The sequence below is a fragment of the Nelusetta ayraudi genome, unplaced genomic scaffold, assembly GCF_046127955.1.
Source record: "Nelusetta ayraudi isolate G7.1 ecotype Tasmania unplaced genomic scaffold, CSIRO-AGI_Nayr_v1 ptg000040l, whole genome shotgun sequence".
Lineage (NCBI taxonomy): Eukaryota > Metazoa > Chordata > Actinopteri > Tetraodontiformes > Monacanthidae > Nelusetta > Nelusetta ayraudi.
The window spans coordinates 42,067-60,000 of NW_027466090.1; the positions used below are offsets into that span (position 1 = coordinate 42,067).

Consider the following 17,934-nt stretch of genomic DNA (forward strand, 5'->3'; position numbering starts at 1 on the left):
AGCTTCTCCACTGGAGTCCGAGATGAATAATAGAAATTGGAAACTGTGTACAATGTCAGGTCCTTGGAATGAAATACTCAGAACAAGGATTTCTTGGTTTTTGCCGCTGGCAACAGAATGCATAACTGACATTATGTTGTTTTTCACTGTTGACTGTGTGTGTGTGTGTGTGTGTGCGCCGCACACCACTGAGTGTGACCCCCACTGGGCCACTGAGCAGCGCTGCTCCCACTGTGATATTCATTTCTTTCTGCCAGCACACACCTGCTCCAGCCGCTCGGCCGACCGCATTTGACTTCTCCCCTCCCCCCCGGCGTTGTCCTCCACCTTGTGACCACCAGAGCCATGACATCTCCATAATAACCCCCCAATCGCCCCAGGTCACCAACATCTCCGGCCTCATCAGCGCTTCAGCGGCCGCCGCTTCCTGTGCAGCACACGTGTGATGCTCAGAGTTCCACCCTGAGGAGGCTGCACGCAGCCGGCAGATTCCGGTCGCGTCTGGTGCCCCGGGAGGCTTCCTCAACGCGGCCATGTTGTGCCTGTTGTGCTGTGATCTCGTGTTTGTGTTTGGCCTCACCGCTGCGACCGCGGAGGCACCGGCGAGCGGAGACGGTCACGTCTGGGAGCGTGAACGTCCAAGCTGCTGGGCCAATTTGCCAGCTGTGTGGCTTAAACCAGGAGGGCCCGCTCCTCGCGCACGCATTCTGGGCATAGCTGTGGGGCCCTGCAGGGGCACCGCTCATATGCATGCGCACGCACGCACACACACACACACACACACACACACACACACACACACACACACACACCCAGCCAGAGGAGACACTTTATTTCTAGCTAGCTGAAAAGATGCTGCTTGTACCAGCGGAGTCACACCAGTTTATCCTCCCCGCTTGTCTTTGGGTCCTCAAAGTCTAGTTATTTTAAAGACCTTGTGTCACGTGAAGAAACGGTGCCCTTTGTGACATCACAAGGGGATGATTTCTAACTTGTTTAGGAACTCGCCAGCTGCTTTGGAGCAACGAAAGACATGCAGGGCGGCCAGAGACGTATAATTTCCTTGGTATTTTGCACAACACAGGGATGAGGGATAAGAGCCCTTTGTGACATCACCTACAGTCTATTTCTAAACTTGGAAAGAAAAGTGGAACCTGCAGAAAAAATAGTCTTACTCATACTGTTACTTGAACTTTGAATAGCGCCTGGGTTGTGACGTATCCGTGCCCTTGGTGACATCACTGAGAGCTTAGATCTGCAATGAAAAGCCCGACGGCATGCCTTCAAAGTGACGGCAGGAGTTTTCCTATTTCTGAGGAGTTTGCATCAACATTTGTATCACTCTGGGCCTTCAACCTTGAGATCAGAGGCAAAGTATCAGACGCAGCCAAGTAAACAGGAGAAATGAGAAAGTGAGATGTGGAGCAAAATGTTTGCGCACCAAAGAATGCAGGCGTGAGGACTTTAATAGAGGCCACATGACCACCAGCTGTAAATATCAGCAGCAAATTAGAATCATGATCATCACGAGCTTGTTTAAATATGTACATAATACATCATGCTGATGTATTTTTTTTTTATTATTATTTATTTATTTATTTTTTTAATTAGTGTTGTGCTCGTTCAAACAATGTTGTTTTTGTCGGACTAAAACAATGTTGAAGACTCCATGGAATCCAGATGATCAAATCAAGACAAGAGGAAGAACGAAGGAGAAGCGGGGGTTAAGTTTAAAACAGAAAAAAAAGGAAAAGAAAAAAGTTTTGGAGCGGGCCCCTGGTGACGTGCAACGGCGTGCAAGGGCGGTGTTCTCGGGCGGGGAAAAAAGACTCAGACTGGGGTGTGTGCGTGTGTGAGAGCCACATCTGGAATAGTAGGCGAGCTGCAGGGAAGGAGTCGAGACGCGGAGTCGAGAAGTTTTTTTTGCCCCCTTCAACTCTTCACTCGAGCGCCGCATTCTGACGGAAACACACTTCACTCTGCTCCGTTCCCCAACCTGTAAGTTGGATATTGTTTTGTTTCGCTTGAGCGGCTTCGAATGATTTCTCTCTTCTTCTTCTTTTTTTTTTTTTGTGGTCCCCGAGACGCGCGGCAAGGACTTTACATCCTGGACTTTAAATCGGCTCCCTTGGATTTACCCCCTTAAAGCGCATGAGTTCATTAATTCCTCCTTTAAACGAGAGAGAGCGAGAGAGAGACAGAGAGAGAGACAGAGAGACAGAGAGACAGAGAGAGAGATAAATAACTTTTCAGGCGTCCTGTGTTGCAGGTTTTTGAAGGTTTCACAGCAGTTCGACTTTGTATGGGGACAACGGAAGGGTGCAGACAGTGGGTGGAGGTGGAGGCGCACGCATGGCGACGCTACGCTGGAATGTTATTTCTTTGACGCAGATGACTTGAGTTTGCGCACCAGCAGCAGCACGCGCCCTTTAGACAGGAACCAGGCAGCCTTTTTTGGGGCTGCTTTTGCGCCACACACTTCACTTAAAAAAAAGAAGAAAGAAAGAAAGAAAAAGAAAGAAAGAACATCCTTCCTCTTTCCTTCTTTAACCTCGGGCTCTTTCGCAAACTTTTTTTTTTTTTTTTTTTAATTATTATTGTTTTTTTTTTTTTTAATGCGCCTGCGTCAGAACCGGTTTGTTATCCAATCATTCGAGCGTGTCAAATGTGTTTGAAAGAAGGTTTGATTTGCGCAACATCGTCGTCGGTTGAAACCCTGCAGCGGACAGAGAATGTTCGAAGTTCCTTCATTCTTAACGGTTGTAACAGGACACTTACACTTTTGAGGTAAACATTGCGGTCTGGCGGCGCAGCGGGAGAGTGGCGCCCTCTTGCGGCCACGTGGCTGGGCGTTTGTCGGGAGGATGGGAAGTTTTTTTGGGGGGTGGGGGGGAAAAGGGGGGGGGGTAATTTTTAAAAAACACAACACAAAACTGTACTTCTTGTCTTTTGCAGATCTACTTGACAAAATGCTGCTCATTCTGCTCGGAGTGCTCGTCCTGCACCTCATCATCCTCATCCTGCTCACCGTGGCCACGGCAGCCAGTGTGAGTGCCTCACCTCAATTCTTTAGATTAAAAAAAAAAATGAAAGAAAAAAATGTTCATTAGAGCTTCTCTCTGATTATATGTGGAAGATTATATGTAATAACGGCTGAAAATACAATAGTGATACACTTTTTCTTCATATATATATTGTTTTAAATGCTGTGTGTTGTTGCTGTTACCAGACCTGGTCTGTAGGTGGGGAAAGAAGCAAAGATCTGTGGTACGACTGCAGGACAACCGTTGCGGGGTATCACTGCAAGCCGGCCAGCGATGAAGGTTTGCACCAGTCGAATAAACTTTAACCTGAACCAAAGTTCTGGATCTTTGTGTGTGTGTGTGTGTGTGTGTGTGTGTGTGTGTGTGTGTGTGTGTGTGTGCTGACTCTGACTCTTCCTGTCCCTCTGCTCCATCCAGACTGGATCCAGGCGGTTCAGGCCCTCATGATCCTCTCCATCCTCTTCTGCGTCTTCTCCCTCATCGCCTTCCTCTATCAGCTCTTCCGGCTGGTCAAGGGCGGCCGCTTCTTCTTCACCGCCATCTTCCAGGTCTTGGCCAGTGAGTATGACCTGATCAATCAGCACATTTGTTTTTCAGGGATGGGTCACGCCCCTCACCACAACATCACCAAAATCATCATTGCCTCATCTCTTGCCTTTCTTCCATCCTTCTCTCTTTCTTTCCTTCCGTCTTTCCTCGTAGGCGTGTTCGTGATGTGCGCCGCCATCATCTACACGGTGATGAATCCGGACGACGGCACGGATTTCGGCTACGCCTACGTGGTGGCCTGGGTGGCGTTCCCCCTATGCCTCATCAGCGGCCTCATTTACATCGTCCTGAGGAAGAAGGAATGAGTGGTGGAGGTGCGAGGAGAGGGTCGTGGAGGAGAGACCCCTGGAGGAGAGCGTCGCACTGTGCCTACTGCCCACAGACCGTAGACTGACATCCCAGCAGCTGCAACAAAAACCGCACGTGTCACCAGCGATTCCCCCCCCCCCACCCCTCCTCCCCTCCTTCCACTTTCCTTGAAATGCCAAACGAAGACGAGCTCGCCACTTTGTTCTCAGTGGAATCCAACCATCACGTGCTGATTTTCTTTTTCACCCACCCCGGCCCGGCCGCGGTGTCACCTCATTACCTCGCCGGGTTTTCCCACGAAAAATCAGCCGGCGGCACGTTGGCTTTTGTTGCACGCCGCCACCCGACTCCCACAAACCCGATTGTGTGCCACAGCCAAGACGAGATAAATCCTGCCTCACTACAGTACAAAGATGTACATAGTGTCTGTGGTTTTTAGACATATTTATAACATTTTTACATTACATTTCTGTACATAGTGTTGTCAAGTTAACATTGTCTTGTTTTTTTTTTTTTTTTTTTTTTTTTCTGTTTTAGTTTTTGTCTCTCACAAATCATGCAGCTGTGCCAAAGATGTGTTGCTTCAACTGCCAGAGTTTCAAGCTCCTTTTTCTTTACTTCTCTTAAGCGTCGTCTTGATTTGTGTGTTTGAAACCACACATGTGCCTTAGTTTAAAATTTCTGTGTCGTGGAAGGAAAAATAATGAGAATATCAGAATATCAGAAACGTGTTCTTGAAAAACAATTTAAAAAAAATAACCATGAAGTTTTTACAAAAAAAATCATTGTACTTTATATGCTAAATAAAAGGATTTGCAATTTGTAATCTAGTCTTGAAAAAAAAAATGGTGCTTTTCAATTATACCCTATGTTTCAATTTACTTTGTGTTGCAAGTGTGCCCTATCCTGTGACTATGACTTTTCTTTGTATAAACATATGTTTGACTTCATGTTTTTTTGTTGCCAGTATTCTTCTAAATAAACACTTTTAAATAGTTTACTAAGAGGGGGAAAATACTAATGCCAGTGTACGCCACACAGCCACACGTTGTAGTAGCTTAATTTGACCACACGAGGGAGCTAAGAGTCCGGAGTTGCCTGAAGGTCCATGGAGTGTCGTCCAAACAACGTCCACTTGAGGGTCGCGTACTACTTCCGGGGGTGATGTCCTGTTTGTTTTGGCATTTTTGAACTCCACTACCCGCGCCTGCTTGCTGAAGAAATAGTGCGAGCACGACGATTCATTGACATCTTCATGAATAAGTGAAGGTATGTGTCGAGTTTGAGGCAGGTAAGGCGTGTGTTCGTGAATGTTTCAATGTTTGATGACGAACCTGTTTAATGCCGGAAATACTTTTGGAGAATTCTGGCTCAAAAAAAAACAACAACAAGGGAATGTGGGTGACTGGGCTGCAGTTAACTATATGTCTAAAAAGAAAGATATAACCTCTCAAGTTGTATGGTTTTCATATTGACAACCAACGAAGGGTTTAATGTTAAATAAAGCAAAGCTTCAAACTTAAAAACAAACAAACAAACAAACAAAAAAAAACCCGCCTAGCAACACATGCGTGCATATGAACTGATGGAAACGCTTCAAATAAATCTAAATGTAGTGACTTTGGTTTAATGTGAGCAAGCAACCCCCCTCAGATGCGATTGTTCAGTGTCTGTGGAGATTCATGTATCCATGTAGAAAGTTGCTCTTGAAGGGATTTTATTTTAAAACACTGGACGTAAAGAACAACATGTGACAAGTGACCCTTATGTGTCCGTAACTGCCAGAGCTACAACAACTGATGAAGGTGTTTGGATGAACACCGAAACGCCTTGTGTTTTTAAATTGGTTCTTTACGTCCAGCGTTTTAAAATAAAAATCCTTCTTACATGCAATTGTTCAGTTTAATTCAACAACTGTTGGGTTACTACTTGGTTAATTAGTTACACGTCCACTAGAGGGAGACGTCGTCTCTCTACTTCTCGCGATTCATTTCCCTTGACATAAATGGAATTCATCAGACTCCAGTCACCCTGCTGGTGTTCGGTCCACGACCGAGGGATCCAACACCTCATCCCGTCTGTTTGCCACTTGAAGCTGACAATACAGGGCCGACATGACGCTAATCCCCCCACCACCCCCCTCTGAAGCTGGCACCACAGTGGATTATTGGAAGAGGATTCTGCCTTTGATCAAACACAGTTCATAGATGTCTCCCGAGACTCCACATCACAGACAAAGTTTGTGGCTTTGAGATCCCGAATCTTTGGGCGTGCGGCGCGGAAGGCGTGACTTTCAACTCGGCTGCAGCGAGTTTTGCGACGTTTCCTCGGAAAATGCAAGGTTTAGCCGAGGAAGAAGCAGCGGGCCTTTTCATTCGTCACACTCGCTCTGCTTCAGCTTACATGTTACACAAATGTCGCTTTGCCAATGTTAATACGTGCTAACATGTCTAACAATGTGTGCGAAAAACTCCAAAGACATAATAATAATAATAATAATGATAATAATGATGATATATTTTATTTATAAGCAGAAACTAAAGCTAATCATCGTTGTGAGATGATGCAAACAGGGCGAAATTAGTTTTCTAGACATCTTAAAACTTATTTTTTTGCATTATGACTTTGTGTGTAACACTGTAAAATAAAAACGTGAAAACTAGGAGACCATGGCAAGCTTTATTAGAATCTAACGCGTCTTACTTTAAAGACGCGACACATAAAGAGCTTGAGCCTCGGCTGTGGCGGCTGACGGAGTTCCTTCCGACTTCATCAGCACACGACACAAAAGGGAGACACACCACTTAATGCCGCTCTGCTCCCACTCGCACAGATAACATATTGGGCATGTCAAGAAAACTCCGGAGGCCAGTAATGGCCTCGCGGCTCCATTTCAAACGTGGTTAACCTTAAGGGTTATTTATCACCGGCCGGGTCACCGGGGGGCACTTAGTATTTACTGCGGGACACGCAGGACGGGTGGGGGTGAGGAGGAGGTGACCAATCCGGCGGCTGCTGAGCTTACGGCCGGCTGAAGACACACACACACGCATGCACACACACACACACACACACTCACACACACACACTCATCAGGAGTGTTTCTACAACTTGATGAAGTCCAGGATGTTTCGCTGGCATGTGGAGCTGCGCTGCAGCTCAGCGACGGCCCGGGAAGGCCGCGTGCTTTCGCAGTATCCCAGGAGCACGTTGAGATCATTTCCATAAGTCCCCGGTTTTGGGAATTCCTCCGGCCGGGCCCGGTAATAGTCGTGAAGGAGACGACACAATGGGCCCCGGCCAGCTGATGGCTCTCTGAAAGGGAGACGTGAGGGACTTCAGACGAGGCTGCTGTCCCTCCTCTCTTCATTCTCTTTTAGATTTGTTGCCTTTTCATCTCGGGTGTCCGGAAACAAAAGCCGGGACCCTTTAGATGTGGCCAAACGATGGAGAAAACGGGCCGATCCCACTTTATTCAGGCCTGATTTCATCACGGCCATAAATCTGAGAGAAATCAAAGCCCGCCCCTCTCCGCCGGCCTTTGTCTTGCTAATACACATTAGCGTGCGGCTGGTTGGCCGCTTTGACGGCAACCCGGACACGATCTGGGCAGGAGTTGCAAATGTGGAACCTGGAGACACCTCTGACCCGTGACCCCCGCTGTTAAATCTGGCCGCTGGCGCTCGGGCCCCGGACCCCCTGCCATGCAGAGGAATCAGGCATTGCCGTTTCCTGACACCCCACCTCCTCCCCCCCGAAAAAAAGCCTCAAAACTCACCATGAGGATGACAAGACATGTGTCTGTGTTTTTCTACAGGCACCTACAATACTTTTTAAACTAAGGCTTTCAAAGTAAGGCTTGAATCCTGCAGACATTCTGACTGAAGGAAACTTGATAAAACACTAAAACATCCATCAATTTGTTTCCGAAATGATGACGTATCTCAATCTGTGATTGCAAATCCTGAAGTACTTTGAATAATTTTCAACTCAAGATGCGGAGCTTGAAACCTGAGCCTTCGTTAGCATGCTGCATTTAAAAAAATTGTACATATTGCATTCTTTCAGCAGGAAGTGAGGTGGCTGCACAGATCCCTCATTCCCCCTAAAAATAAGGAAGGAGAAAAGATAAATCAATTATTCATTGCTAATTATATGCATATTAAAACAGTTGCCATAAATATGGACGGGGGAACAGCTCCAATGACACCATGAGTCTGCTGATTATTATCGCTTCATTCGAACATATGTCGTTTTCAACAGTGAAGAGGCATGATTCTCGCACTTGCATAATGAGGTTAAAAAAAAAGTTATGGATAATCTGACGGAGATCTTGCGCAATCAGGCAGGTGAAGATGAGATCGTCTGGTGACGATCTCCAATTGGCGGTGGCCAATCACCTTCATGCTGTTTGTCTCTTTTTTGTTCTGTTCTGTTTTGCTAATTGCTAATCATCTCAGCAGCAACCGCTGTTCGCACCTCATTGCATAGCTCCTTTTTCCTGGTCTTCTTCTGTGGCGTTACAGTGTAGCTTGGAGCGAGTGTGTCTCACACTTTCATCACACAGCTTTTCCAGTGCCTCACACTTTTTTTTTAATATGTGATGGAAGTTGAGTGGTTACGAAACATGAAGGGGGATTTTAAGACGGATTTAAACGCTGTCGATGGACGAGCTCGATTTCAGTCGAGTCGAATCCTGAGCTGCAGTTAATGCTTGTAGGCTAATATCAGAAACTCGTCCTTGTTTCCCGAAAGGGGGAGGTGACTTCTGCCTGGCAGTTGCCTGTATGTGTGTGTGTGTATGTGCATGTGTGTCAAACTGAAGTAGCCGTGTTAGTCCAACCCCGGTGACCCCAGCCAGTGGCCCCTGCCGTGGATCTCAGGGAGGATAAGGGAGCAGAGACCCACTGATCTGGAGGTGTTTAGAGTGGGTGCCTTTGTTTGCCTTCCTGGTCGCTGCAGTGACTGATGGTTTGGGGTTCTGGTGGCCACCGGGGTCCACAGGAAGTGCGGCTAGAGTTACACCTTTAGCAAACACTCACACAGGTTGAGGAAAAGACACAGTTGTCCATGAATTGCGAGTTCTTTAAAATGTCCAGTTATTATACCCAAATGTAGTGAGACCGCCTCTGGAGGGAATGGCAGGTTTAGCCTTCTGTTTACAGCCTGACATGAAAAACTGCATGTTTTAGCTGCCTGCTAAAACTGATGCTTTGTTGTAACTTCCACATTTTTGGAAGTGGATCCAAAAGCAAGGGGACAGAAGCGAAGCTATGCCTAACCCATGACATCACAGGGGGCTGATTTCAAGAATTTTGGAGTTTTGGAGTGTGTTTTTTTTTGCAGTTCATTGACAGGCTTGTAGCGTTTTGTTTTTTTACCAAAACATCAGTGAAGTGACTTTCAAAAATGCTGCTGACAATACTGCTAGGATCAGTCGTGTCTTCAGTTTGGGTGGAGCAGCCTTTTCCTTCTAACTTCCTCTTTATCTCCGGAGCACCACAGGTCAGACAGAGTTAACACCACTTCAATCCCATTCTTTTTTTGTAAGTGAAGGAAACAAAAAAAAATGGTCTGCACTCACAGATATTTGTGCAAAGGTCATCATTGGCCACACAATGAGTAAAATTGGTGCAAGTACGAACCCTGAAAACTACTACACATATTTCACATGAGATTATTAGGAAGATTGACATCTTTCCCTTGACTTTAGCCTACATCATAACTGTAAAGCAGAGAGACTTTACTTTGTTTCACAGCAGGAATCAGATGTTCCACCTGAGGCTTTATGGATGGTCAAGGCCACAGCACCAGAACTTGTGATGTCAAAGGGAATGAACTTGTGCTCAGTCAGTCTAAATATTGTGAAGCGATAAACAGAACCAGTCAAGGGCGGGGGAAGCATCACTCGACGCGGTCCGCTCGGATGAGGTTAATAGGTTCCTCTAAACATCTGCGCAGTGCAAATATTTGACGCTGCGACGGCAACACCCCGCTCCACCTCTCATCACACGGAATAATGAGTCCAAACAAATCCTCCGCTCGCAAAATGCGGACCAGTCGCAGGTGTGCCGAGGCCCCGGTGCCCGCCAATGATTACCTCGTCAGAGGAGCCGAGTGCAAACAGCGAGGGCCGACCTGTGTTTGCATTCATTAGCGGGAGGCTGTGATGTGTTTTACGAGGAGGAAGAGCAGCAGAGTGTCGAAGGGTCAAATCACCTGCCGTTGCCCAAGAGAGTCTGTTTGCTTGTGTAAGGGAGGAAACAACTTGCTTCCGCAGGGCGGGAGGAGAGAGGGGTGGGTGGGAGCGGGGCGGTGGAGGGGGGTTTGAAAAAAAGACATTTTCACATCAACTTCAACTTTATTTTTGTATGGCACTTTTCATACAAAAAGCAGCTCAAGATGCGTCACAACAAAGAAAGAAAACATGAACAACAAAGAAAGAAAATAGAGTCACCTGATGATCACCTGATCTGTATGCAGAAGAACAGATGGCCGAGACCGCCTCAAATCCAAAACGTCTCTCAGCAGTCACGAAACCAGCGCATCCCACTGATGTGTTTTTTTCCGTGAGTGGAACGTTGCTTCATCTCTGCGTCAGGGTGACACGAACTAGAAACTGTCAAGTCAGAAGCAAACTGACTGAGTCGAGCAGATAAAAAAAATCCTAAAATGGAGAAAATCTGCTGCTCGTTCTTCTAAAGGTGCATTCCGTAGATACTGTGCGAGGCCTCGCGCTGTTGCAAAAAGAGCCGGTTTACCTCATCAACCTGCAAATGCGCGCCTTTTGATGATTGGCCACGGAAGCTGAATTTTGACCCCTCTGTGCCCCCCCCGTTTCCTCCTGGCCCCAGCCCTCCCACCCTCATGTCAGGAGGTCTCTTTTAGTGCGTTCTGAGGCTTTACACACTGACGCACGTCCTTCCTCTCAGCAGGGCTTTTCACACGGCTGCACGCTCGGCCGGAGACAAACCTGACTTCCTCTCTCAAGCAGTGCCTTGATTCTTTATAAAAGTGAGTGACCTCCTCACCCCTCCCCCTTCCACCCCCCTACTGTTTCATCTGTTGTGAAAAACAAGTCGGCCGTCGTGCGCCCGTGACGCCTCCTCTCCTTATTTCGCTGAATGAAAAATGACACACTAGCGTCCCGACGGCGACGTTGTTGCTGAAATCTTCCTGTGTGACGGGTGTAAAACCCGCAGATGAGAGGGTTCGCGGCACCTTTGGCACCTCCGACAGGGTGACGAGCCTCCACCGTCTGCAGCTGCCAGGGTTGTCAGGAAGCCTTTTCGACAGCTCCACACCGCCCCACAAGCGACCAGTCGTACCTCAAAACATCAGCAAACTGAGGTTGCATCACAGAGGAAGCTCCGGGTCGGCCCGGGCCAGCCGCCGACTCAGATCGGCCTCCGAAGGCGGCATATCACCATCATCAACGGCGACAGATTTGTCAACAGGAAAAGACGCCGTCTTCACCGCGTCGGAGGCGGTTTTTGAAATATGCCGCCGCAGCAACAGTAAATGAGCTGGCGCTCATAAAGAACGACGTGGCGCCACTGCGGGAACCTCGTTTCTCTCCCGCCTGCGTCACCTAAATCAAACTCGGAGGGGGAAAAAAAACAAAACAACCAAACGGAAAAAGGTGCATCGATTTCTCAGCGAGCGGCGGGAGAGCAGCGCCAAGGACGGAGCCGTAAGTCACCGCCGCTCGCCATTTCCCACCGCACGGCAAGCCTCGTAAATCCCGCCTGGTTGTAAAAGTCAACGCTTATTGGATCGCCCGGCGAACTCCCCTGTGCAAGCCGCCGATTAAAAAAAACCCACATTCATCAGGCAGCCGCTTTGCCGACGGAGCTTGGGAGTGGAAGCGCGAGGCCCTCGCGTAAATGTTTGTCGCCGCGTCCTCGGCCGTTTAAAACAAGAGTGAGCTCGTTTGCCGAACCATAAACTTGCACGTTGTGTCTCGCTCTCAGATCCACTCAGGAGCGCATGGGTGCGGAAGCTGTGGGAAAGTCCGATCCTGCTGCAAAGTTGAAGTCAATTCATGTAGCGGGGATGCACACTTGCAGAAGTTGTCATGTCATGTCATTCACCTTGTAGCCTCTAGGGGTCTCACAATCAAAGCATGATGTTTGCAGGGAGATGAGAAGGTGGCCATTGCTGACACTTTTTGATTTGGTTTGGCAAATGTGTCTGTCTTCAAATATCTACAATCAGGAATTGGAATTTGATAATTAACTTGCAGAATTTTCTGCAATTTGCAGTTTCCAAGCAGAGGCATAGTGACAAACTAGCAAATTAAGATGCACTTTAATTTTTTGAAACCTTTTAAAGAAAAATGTGTTTCACATGTGAGAATGCAGATAATTTTTCAATTCTGATTATTAGTTGAATTGAGGAAATCTAGAATTCGCGCACGACGTTCTGCACCTTCCGATGACCGTGCACGTGCAAGAAACCCCTGTTTGCGGGACACTGGCATAAATTGGCGGGGAGCGCGAGGAGTCAGTGGGAGGGCGGCGGACCAGTCGTGTCAGCCGTTAAACCGTCTTCAATTTAAATGAGGAAAATTGGTGGTGGTGGTTGTGTAGCTCTTCTCGCCTCTTGTCTTAAGAGGCTTTGGCCAAGATTAATTGCTTCAGACCAGCCTCTCACAATGTAGGCCAGATATTGAGCTCCATGTCAGCCTCTTCATTATGTGCAGCGGCGGCAGCAGGAGGAAGAGGAGGAGGAGGAGAAGACGAAAAAGATTTCCTGATTTTTACAACCACAATTTTATTAGAAGAAGAAGAAGAGAGCTTGTGGAGGGAAGTTCCTCTTGAATGTTGGATTCTTTGGCGCTCTTCTGCGCCACCTTTAAAAGCTGACACCTGCGGTTTCCCCCTGATTTGTTTCTGATTAATGTGGAATTTTCTCTTCTCGTCCATGTGGACGTTTCACACATAAACACACACACACTTGGGCACGCAGCCCTGATTCAGTTCAACACACCGCACTGAGAAGGGGGAGGGGGGGGGGGGGGGGGGCACCCGCCAAAGGATCGCATCCCGGCGCTGCAGGGAACGGCCTGTTTACCCTGCGGTCGGAGAACAAGCGGAGAAAAATATGTTGCCCCGAGGGAAATGTAAGAGAATAGGAAAACACGGGGGAAAGAATTTGCGAAATGGCAGATAAGTAAGTAAACCGCTACTCCTGGAAAATGGTTTTCGCTGCCGTGCAGCGGGACTCGGCGAAGAGAAGATGTTTTGTCTTTAATAAGGGGCCATTATCTTGCATTTTGCTTTCCAAAAGAGAAAGAAAACACGCGCGCTGCCGGTGCCGGCAGGAGATTAAAGACGTCAGCGGCACCTCCGTCTTCTGGAACTCTGCGCCCTCTTTGTATCGCCAATGGAGCCAATGCATAGAAAGTTGGCCCTCCTGCGTGCCGAGGCTTGATGTTTCCCTCCGCGGCTGCCAGTCACAGAGTCGCTGCTGACTTCCTGCCATCTCTGCCTGCAGAATGTTGACGCCCCTTCATCATTCAGCCAATCACCTGCAGTTTAAAGCCTTGTGCAAAGGGACGGACAGACAAATGATTTTTGTTAAGTCCGCTGCATTGTTTATCTTAATAATTTTATTCTTGGCAAATTCCTGTATGTTAGTGGCCGTATTACGCAAGTCTGAAACGAACTTAATTGACACGAATCAGACTGCTAATGTTGCCCAAACATCAAACGAAGACCCTGGTAAAGTAAGAAAATCGGACAAAAGTGTTGCAGAGTCAAGATATCAAGAGTCCCAACCAAAGTGGCCACATGCTGACTTTTCCACGAACACAATCGGGTCATCACAATGATAACAGTGACTCTCCGGCTGCAGAAATAATTGGATTAGCCCGCCTTGTCTCTCCTGATATAGAGATCCTTGGCGAGTCCTCTGAGGCACGGGTCACTGATCGGTAACCGCGGAGGAGCGCAAAGTTGTTTCACTGCATGGAGGTAATAAGTGGCTGGAGGAGCGATAATGTCCTCTCGCTCTAAATGTTGGCTGACATACATTAGCGAAAGCGTGCGAGTGTGTGTGCGCGCGTGTGTGTGTGTGTGTGTGTGTGTGTGTATTACATTAAGAAACTTAAACTAAGAATCCAAGTGTTTCTGCAGGAGGCTGTAAACCAGGGATTTTTTTTTTATTATTATTATTTATCAAGCAAAGCTGTTCAACTGGAGTCGGGATAAAAATAACAGCATATGGGGCCTTTAGGATTTATTATGTAATATATATTATTACGTTATAAACATTTTTGGTAAACTGTTTTGCATTGGAACGTATGTTTTGAACGTTTAGCCTGGAATATCCGGCGCTGCACTTGTTGCCACACTGAGAAGCCACTTATAGTAGCGCCATGCAGCGCTGATGTACAGCAGCGACAGGCCCCTACTGCAACGGGGCCTCCAAGGTTAAGCACTCTGCAAGGATAGAGAACAGAGTGGTGATTAATAAAACAGGAAGATAACATTTGAAAAGGTTGTTTTAGGGCGTATTCACACCTGCCCTGTTTGGTTCAAACTAAACCAAAAAAGTCCATTTTGCGGACCTTTTGGACTGGTGTGAATACACCCTCAGTCAAAATAGCTTCAGTCTTTTTTCTTTTCTTTCTAATTTTTTTTTTTTTTTTTTTTTACAGCTGCACAAGGTTGCTCCACCATTTATGTCCACTGAAGCACCAACCTAGTTGCATTATTTAAAAACAAAATATGAATTGCAGGTTAGAGTTCATTAAACCAGGGTTTTTAGAATTCTCATTACCTCCTCGAGGCATGAAAACAACTCAATATCGGTTGATGGATGAGAGATAATTAACGCTCTTCAAAAAAGTAGCTATTTTCAAACTATTTAAGGACTCTGTATAAAAGGCTGCTTAAACAATTGGAAGAGACCGGGCTGGGTGAAGCTTCCTCTGCTCAACCATTTCAAACGAGTGCAGCGGCAACGTGCACGCCACCCTGTCACACTCTGCGGTGTGAACAGACTCGCACGCTTAAAATATAAGTGTTTAGCCCAGAATTACGTGACAGCGTCAGCCCTGCAGATTTAAAACCGCTAACCCACATATGCAGATCTCTTCCCACCTTCTCTCTGTCTGTCTCTCCGGAGACGACGGATACAGTGAAATTCCCTGGAACAATCCTGCAGTTGGAACCCTCGGGACAGCGGGAGCATCTTGATCGTGCACCTCGTTACCTGGCATGTGTTCCAGAAGCTGGCATGGTTGGTGTAATAGAGAGTTTCTATATGTGTCATGTGCCGACAGCTGAGCTCTGCCGAGGTGCAGCGTAGCTGCGAGAGTGAAGAGTTGCGCGGCTCTGCGGCGCCGCAACCAGCTGGTGTTCACGACATAGAGAGAACGAAGAAGTTGCCTCACAGTCGGCTTGGATAGAGAGGCAACGGACAGCGTGGTTAAAATGAATAAAATCACAGTTTGGCGATGAGACAGATCCGGGGCAAATTATTCGTCCAAATTAATGAATTAACACTCTTGTTTACCAGCCTGACATATTTTCATCTGGAGGAGTCAGTGCGCCAACTTTTCCCCCTGAGTTGAGCAAATACAGTCGTCGCGACAGAAAAAAAAAAAAAAAAAGTCGAGCAAGCCATCATCCTGGTGACAATGAGTGACAGCGCTCCCCCAGATACCATGGCAACAGAAGGAATTCTCCTCAATAGGGCCCATGACAAATCAGGACCTTGATGCTTTCCAAGAGGCAACAGGAGAGGTGGAGGGTGTGTGTGTGTGTGTGTGTGTGTGTGTGTGTGTGTGTGTGTGTGTGTGTGTGTGTGTGTGTGTGTGTGTGTGTGTGTGTGTGTGTGTGTGTGTGTGTGTGTGAGGGAGAGGGGCGGGGGGGTTATCAAGGACGAGTTCATTCAGATGAGGCCCTCGTTCGCACGCTTCTTGTGAAAAAAAATTAAACTTCTTCCAGAGCTGATTATTGGTAGCGAGAATCAATTTTAAAGGGGCTGCCATCATAAACTATTACCACAAGCTGTTAGTAGTAGTGCAGAGACCACACACACACACACACACACACACACACACACACACACACACATACATATATATAAATAAGAGAGCAAGAGAGAGACATATTGCATCTATATTCTTCGAGCCAGTGACACAGCGTTCACTGTGTGTAGCATGTGCGGCTGTCGCACGGCACTGGTGTTGCTATGCAGCCTGATTTTCCTGCATTCAAAATTCAATTTCAATCACAGTGGGAGAAATAACGTTGGCGGCTGCCCATTGTCGCGGCTGCCCATTGTCGCGGCTGATGAATCGATTGAACGTGTTCTTCCTCCTTGCGCACACAGGATTTTGAGCTTTCTGTGAAGTAACAACTACACACGCAACTAGGCCGAGCTTTGCTACCCATTGTATACTGTGGGTGGCTGAGTCTGACACGAATCAATGGAAATATCATAAAATATAAAATGCATTTGAACAAAAAAGCAGGAAACATCGAGTAGAAAATGTGAAGCCAATGGGATAAATGGGATGGGCGATAACGGGAGTCGGTTGCGCTCTGAGCCACGCTGGGCAAGTTTCCAGCTCCGCTCTGGCATTGCTTTAATTTCCCTTCAAAGCCAGGAGCAGAAGTCTAACAAACCAATTAATTGAAGTATCAGATTAAATCCCTCAAAGCCGGGAGATGATCTCTGCGCAGAGTGTTGCGCCAGCGCCCAAGGCCCATGTTGTCCCCCGTTAATTTCCTAATTGTAAAGTCTCTGTTAAAAGCCAACAAGTCATTAAGGCCCCCCCCACCTCCCCACCTCCTCTTCTCTGTCCGCCGACAGAATGAAATGGCCTCCGCAACATTAATTTATCAGCCGTAATGCATTAATACATTCCGGCTCCTATCTGCTGTGTCCAGAAGGAGCCGTGCCGCCCTCAGAAATGTAAAACATATCTCCGACACAGGCGCACACGGGGCCGTCTGGCCCTCAAGGCCCGGCTCAGACGGCTCCTTTCCAGATTAGCAGCGGCCACTGGGGCCTTGACTCTCCGCTCGGCTCAACTCCGGAGGTTGCAGACAGACAGCAGACCGCACTGCAGACGGTCCGGCCCAGTAATCCCCTCCCCCATCAGGCCTGGACCTTTGGATTATGGAGGTGACATTGTTTGGCGGAGAGTCGGGGTCTCCTCGCACCTCTTTGCAGCTTATAGAACGGGGAGAAAGCCAGGATGAGGGTGGGAGTCTTCTGAAGTGAGAAGGTGGTTGAGGGGATGGTGGTCTGTTGGCAGTTGAATGTCTTCGACCTTGTATGTCTTTGGAGGGCTCAATCCAAACCATTAGCTCTTAGCAAGAGCTTTAAAGGCCATACAGATACTAGGACAACACTGTCACCTAACAGAGGGAAGGTTGTGGGTTCCATTCCAGTTGAGGAGTTTGAATGTTTTCCGTCTGAATGTCCGCCTCTCACTGTGTTAAGTATGCGATAAACTGGTGATCTGTTGAGGGTCGGACAACCCTGACTTTTACATATGCCTTGATACAGAGTAGAAGTGTGGATGGATGGATGAGAAAACTGGCCAGCAAGAGCCTGCGATTTCACAACAGAACATCTTTGACCCTCTGTGACTATTTGCTGTAGTTGAGAAATATTAAGAGGCTTAATCTCTGAGGGGCTGAACTCTTATCAGTTGCATCTGCCCCCAAATGGAGAAGTGCAAGAAGAATGTGCTCTTTTACCTCCCCACCCCCAAAAAAAATACAATAATAAAAAGCATATCTGGCACTCAGGAATGTGTTGAGCAAGAGGGAAAGATCACTGTTGTGTAATAACTCAAGAAACTGAAGAACACCATAATTCATGAGGATCTGACAAATAAACAGTGGTCTCTGTTTTGGTGTCACCTCGTCACCTCACCTTACATCTATCTGCCGACGGCTTCCCAACCCAGCTCACTGGCTCTGCACCAGCTGATAGAAATGCTCCCAATAGACAAATTATCTCCTGTTTTTTCAAACGTTCACTTGAAATCTTTTGCTTACAATGT

At 47.4% G+C, this 17,934-nt stretch overlaps 1 protein-coding gene and 1 long non-coding RNA gene across 2 annotated transcripts in view; both read left to right on the forward strand.

Annotated features, from left to right (window-relative positions):
• Positions 1 to 1,848: 1,848 nt before the first annotated feature.
• pmp22a (peripheral myelin protein 22a) lies at positions 1,849 to 4,900 on the forward strand. Its single transcript, XM_076033073.1, has 5 exons — positions 1,849 to 1,998; positions 2,956 to 3,047; positions 3,230 to 3,323; positions 3,462 to 3,602; positions 3,747 to 4,900. The coding sequence occupies exons 2-5, from the start codon at positions 2,970 to 2,972 to the stop codon at positions 3,896 to 3,898; spliced, it is 465 nt and encodes a 154-aa protein (XP_075889188.1). The 5' UTR covers positions 1,849 to 1,998; positions 2,956 to 2,969; the 3' UTR covers positions 3,899 to 4,900.
• Positions 4,901 to 5,078: 178 nt separating this feature from the next.
• LOC142892931 (uncharacterized) overlaps positions 5,079 to 17,934 on the forward strand; it is a 26,757-nt gene continuing 13,901 nt past the window's right edge. The window contains exon 1 of the long non-coding RNA XR_012927623.1: positions 5,079 to 5,171. This is a non-coding gene — a long non-coding RNA (uncharacterized LOC142892931). The remainder of the gene's footprint in view (positions 5,172 to 17,934) is intronic.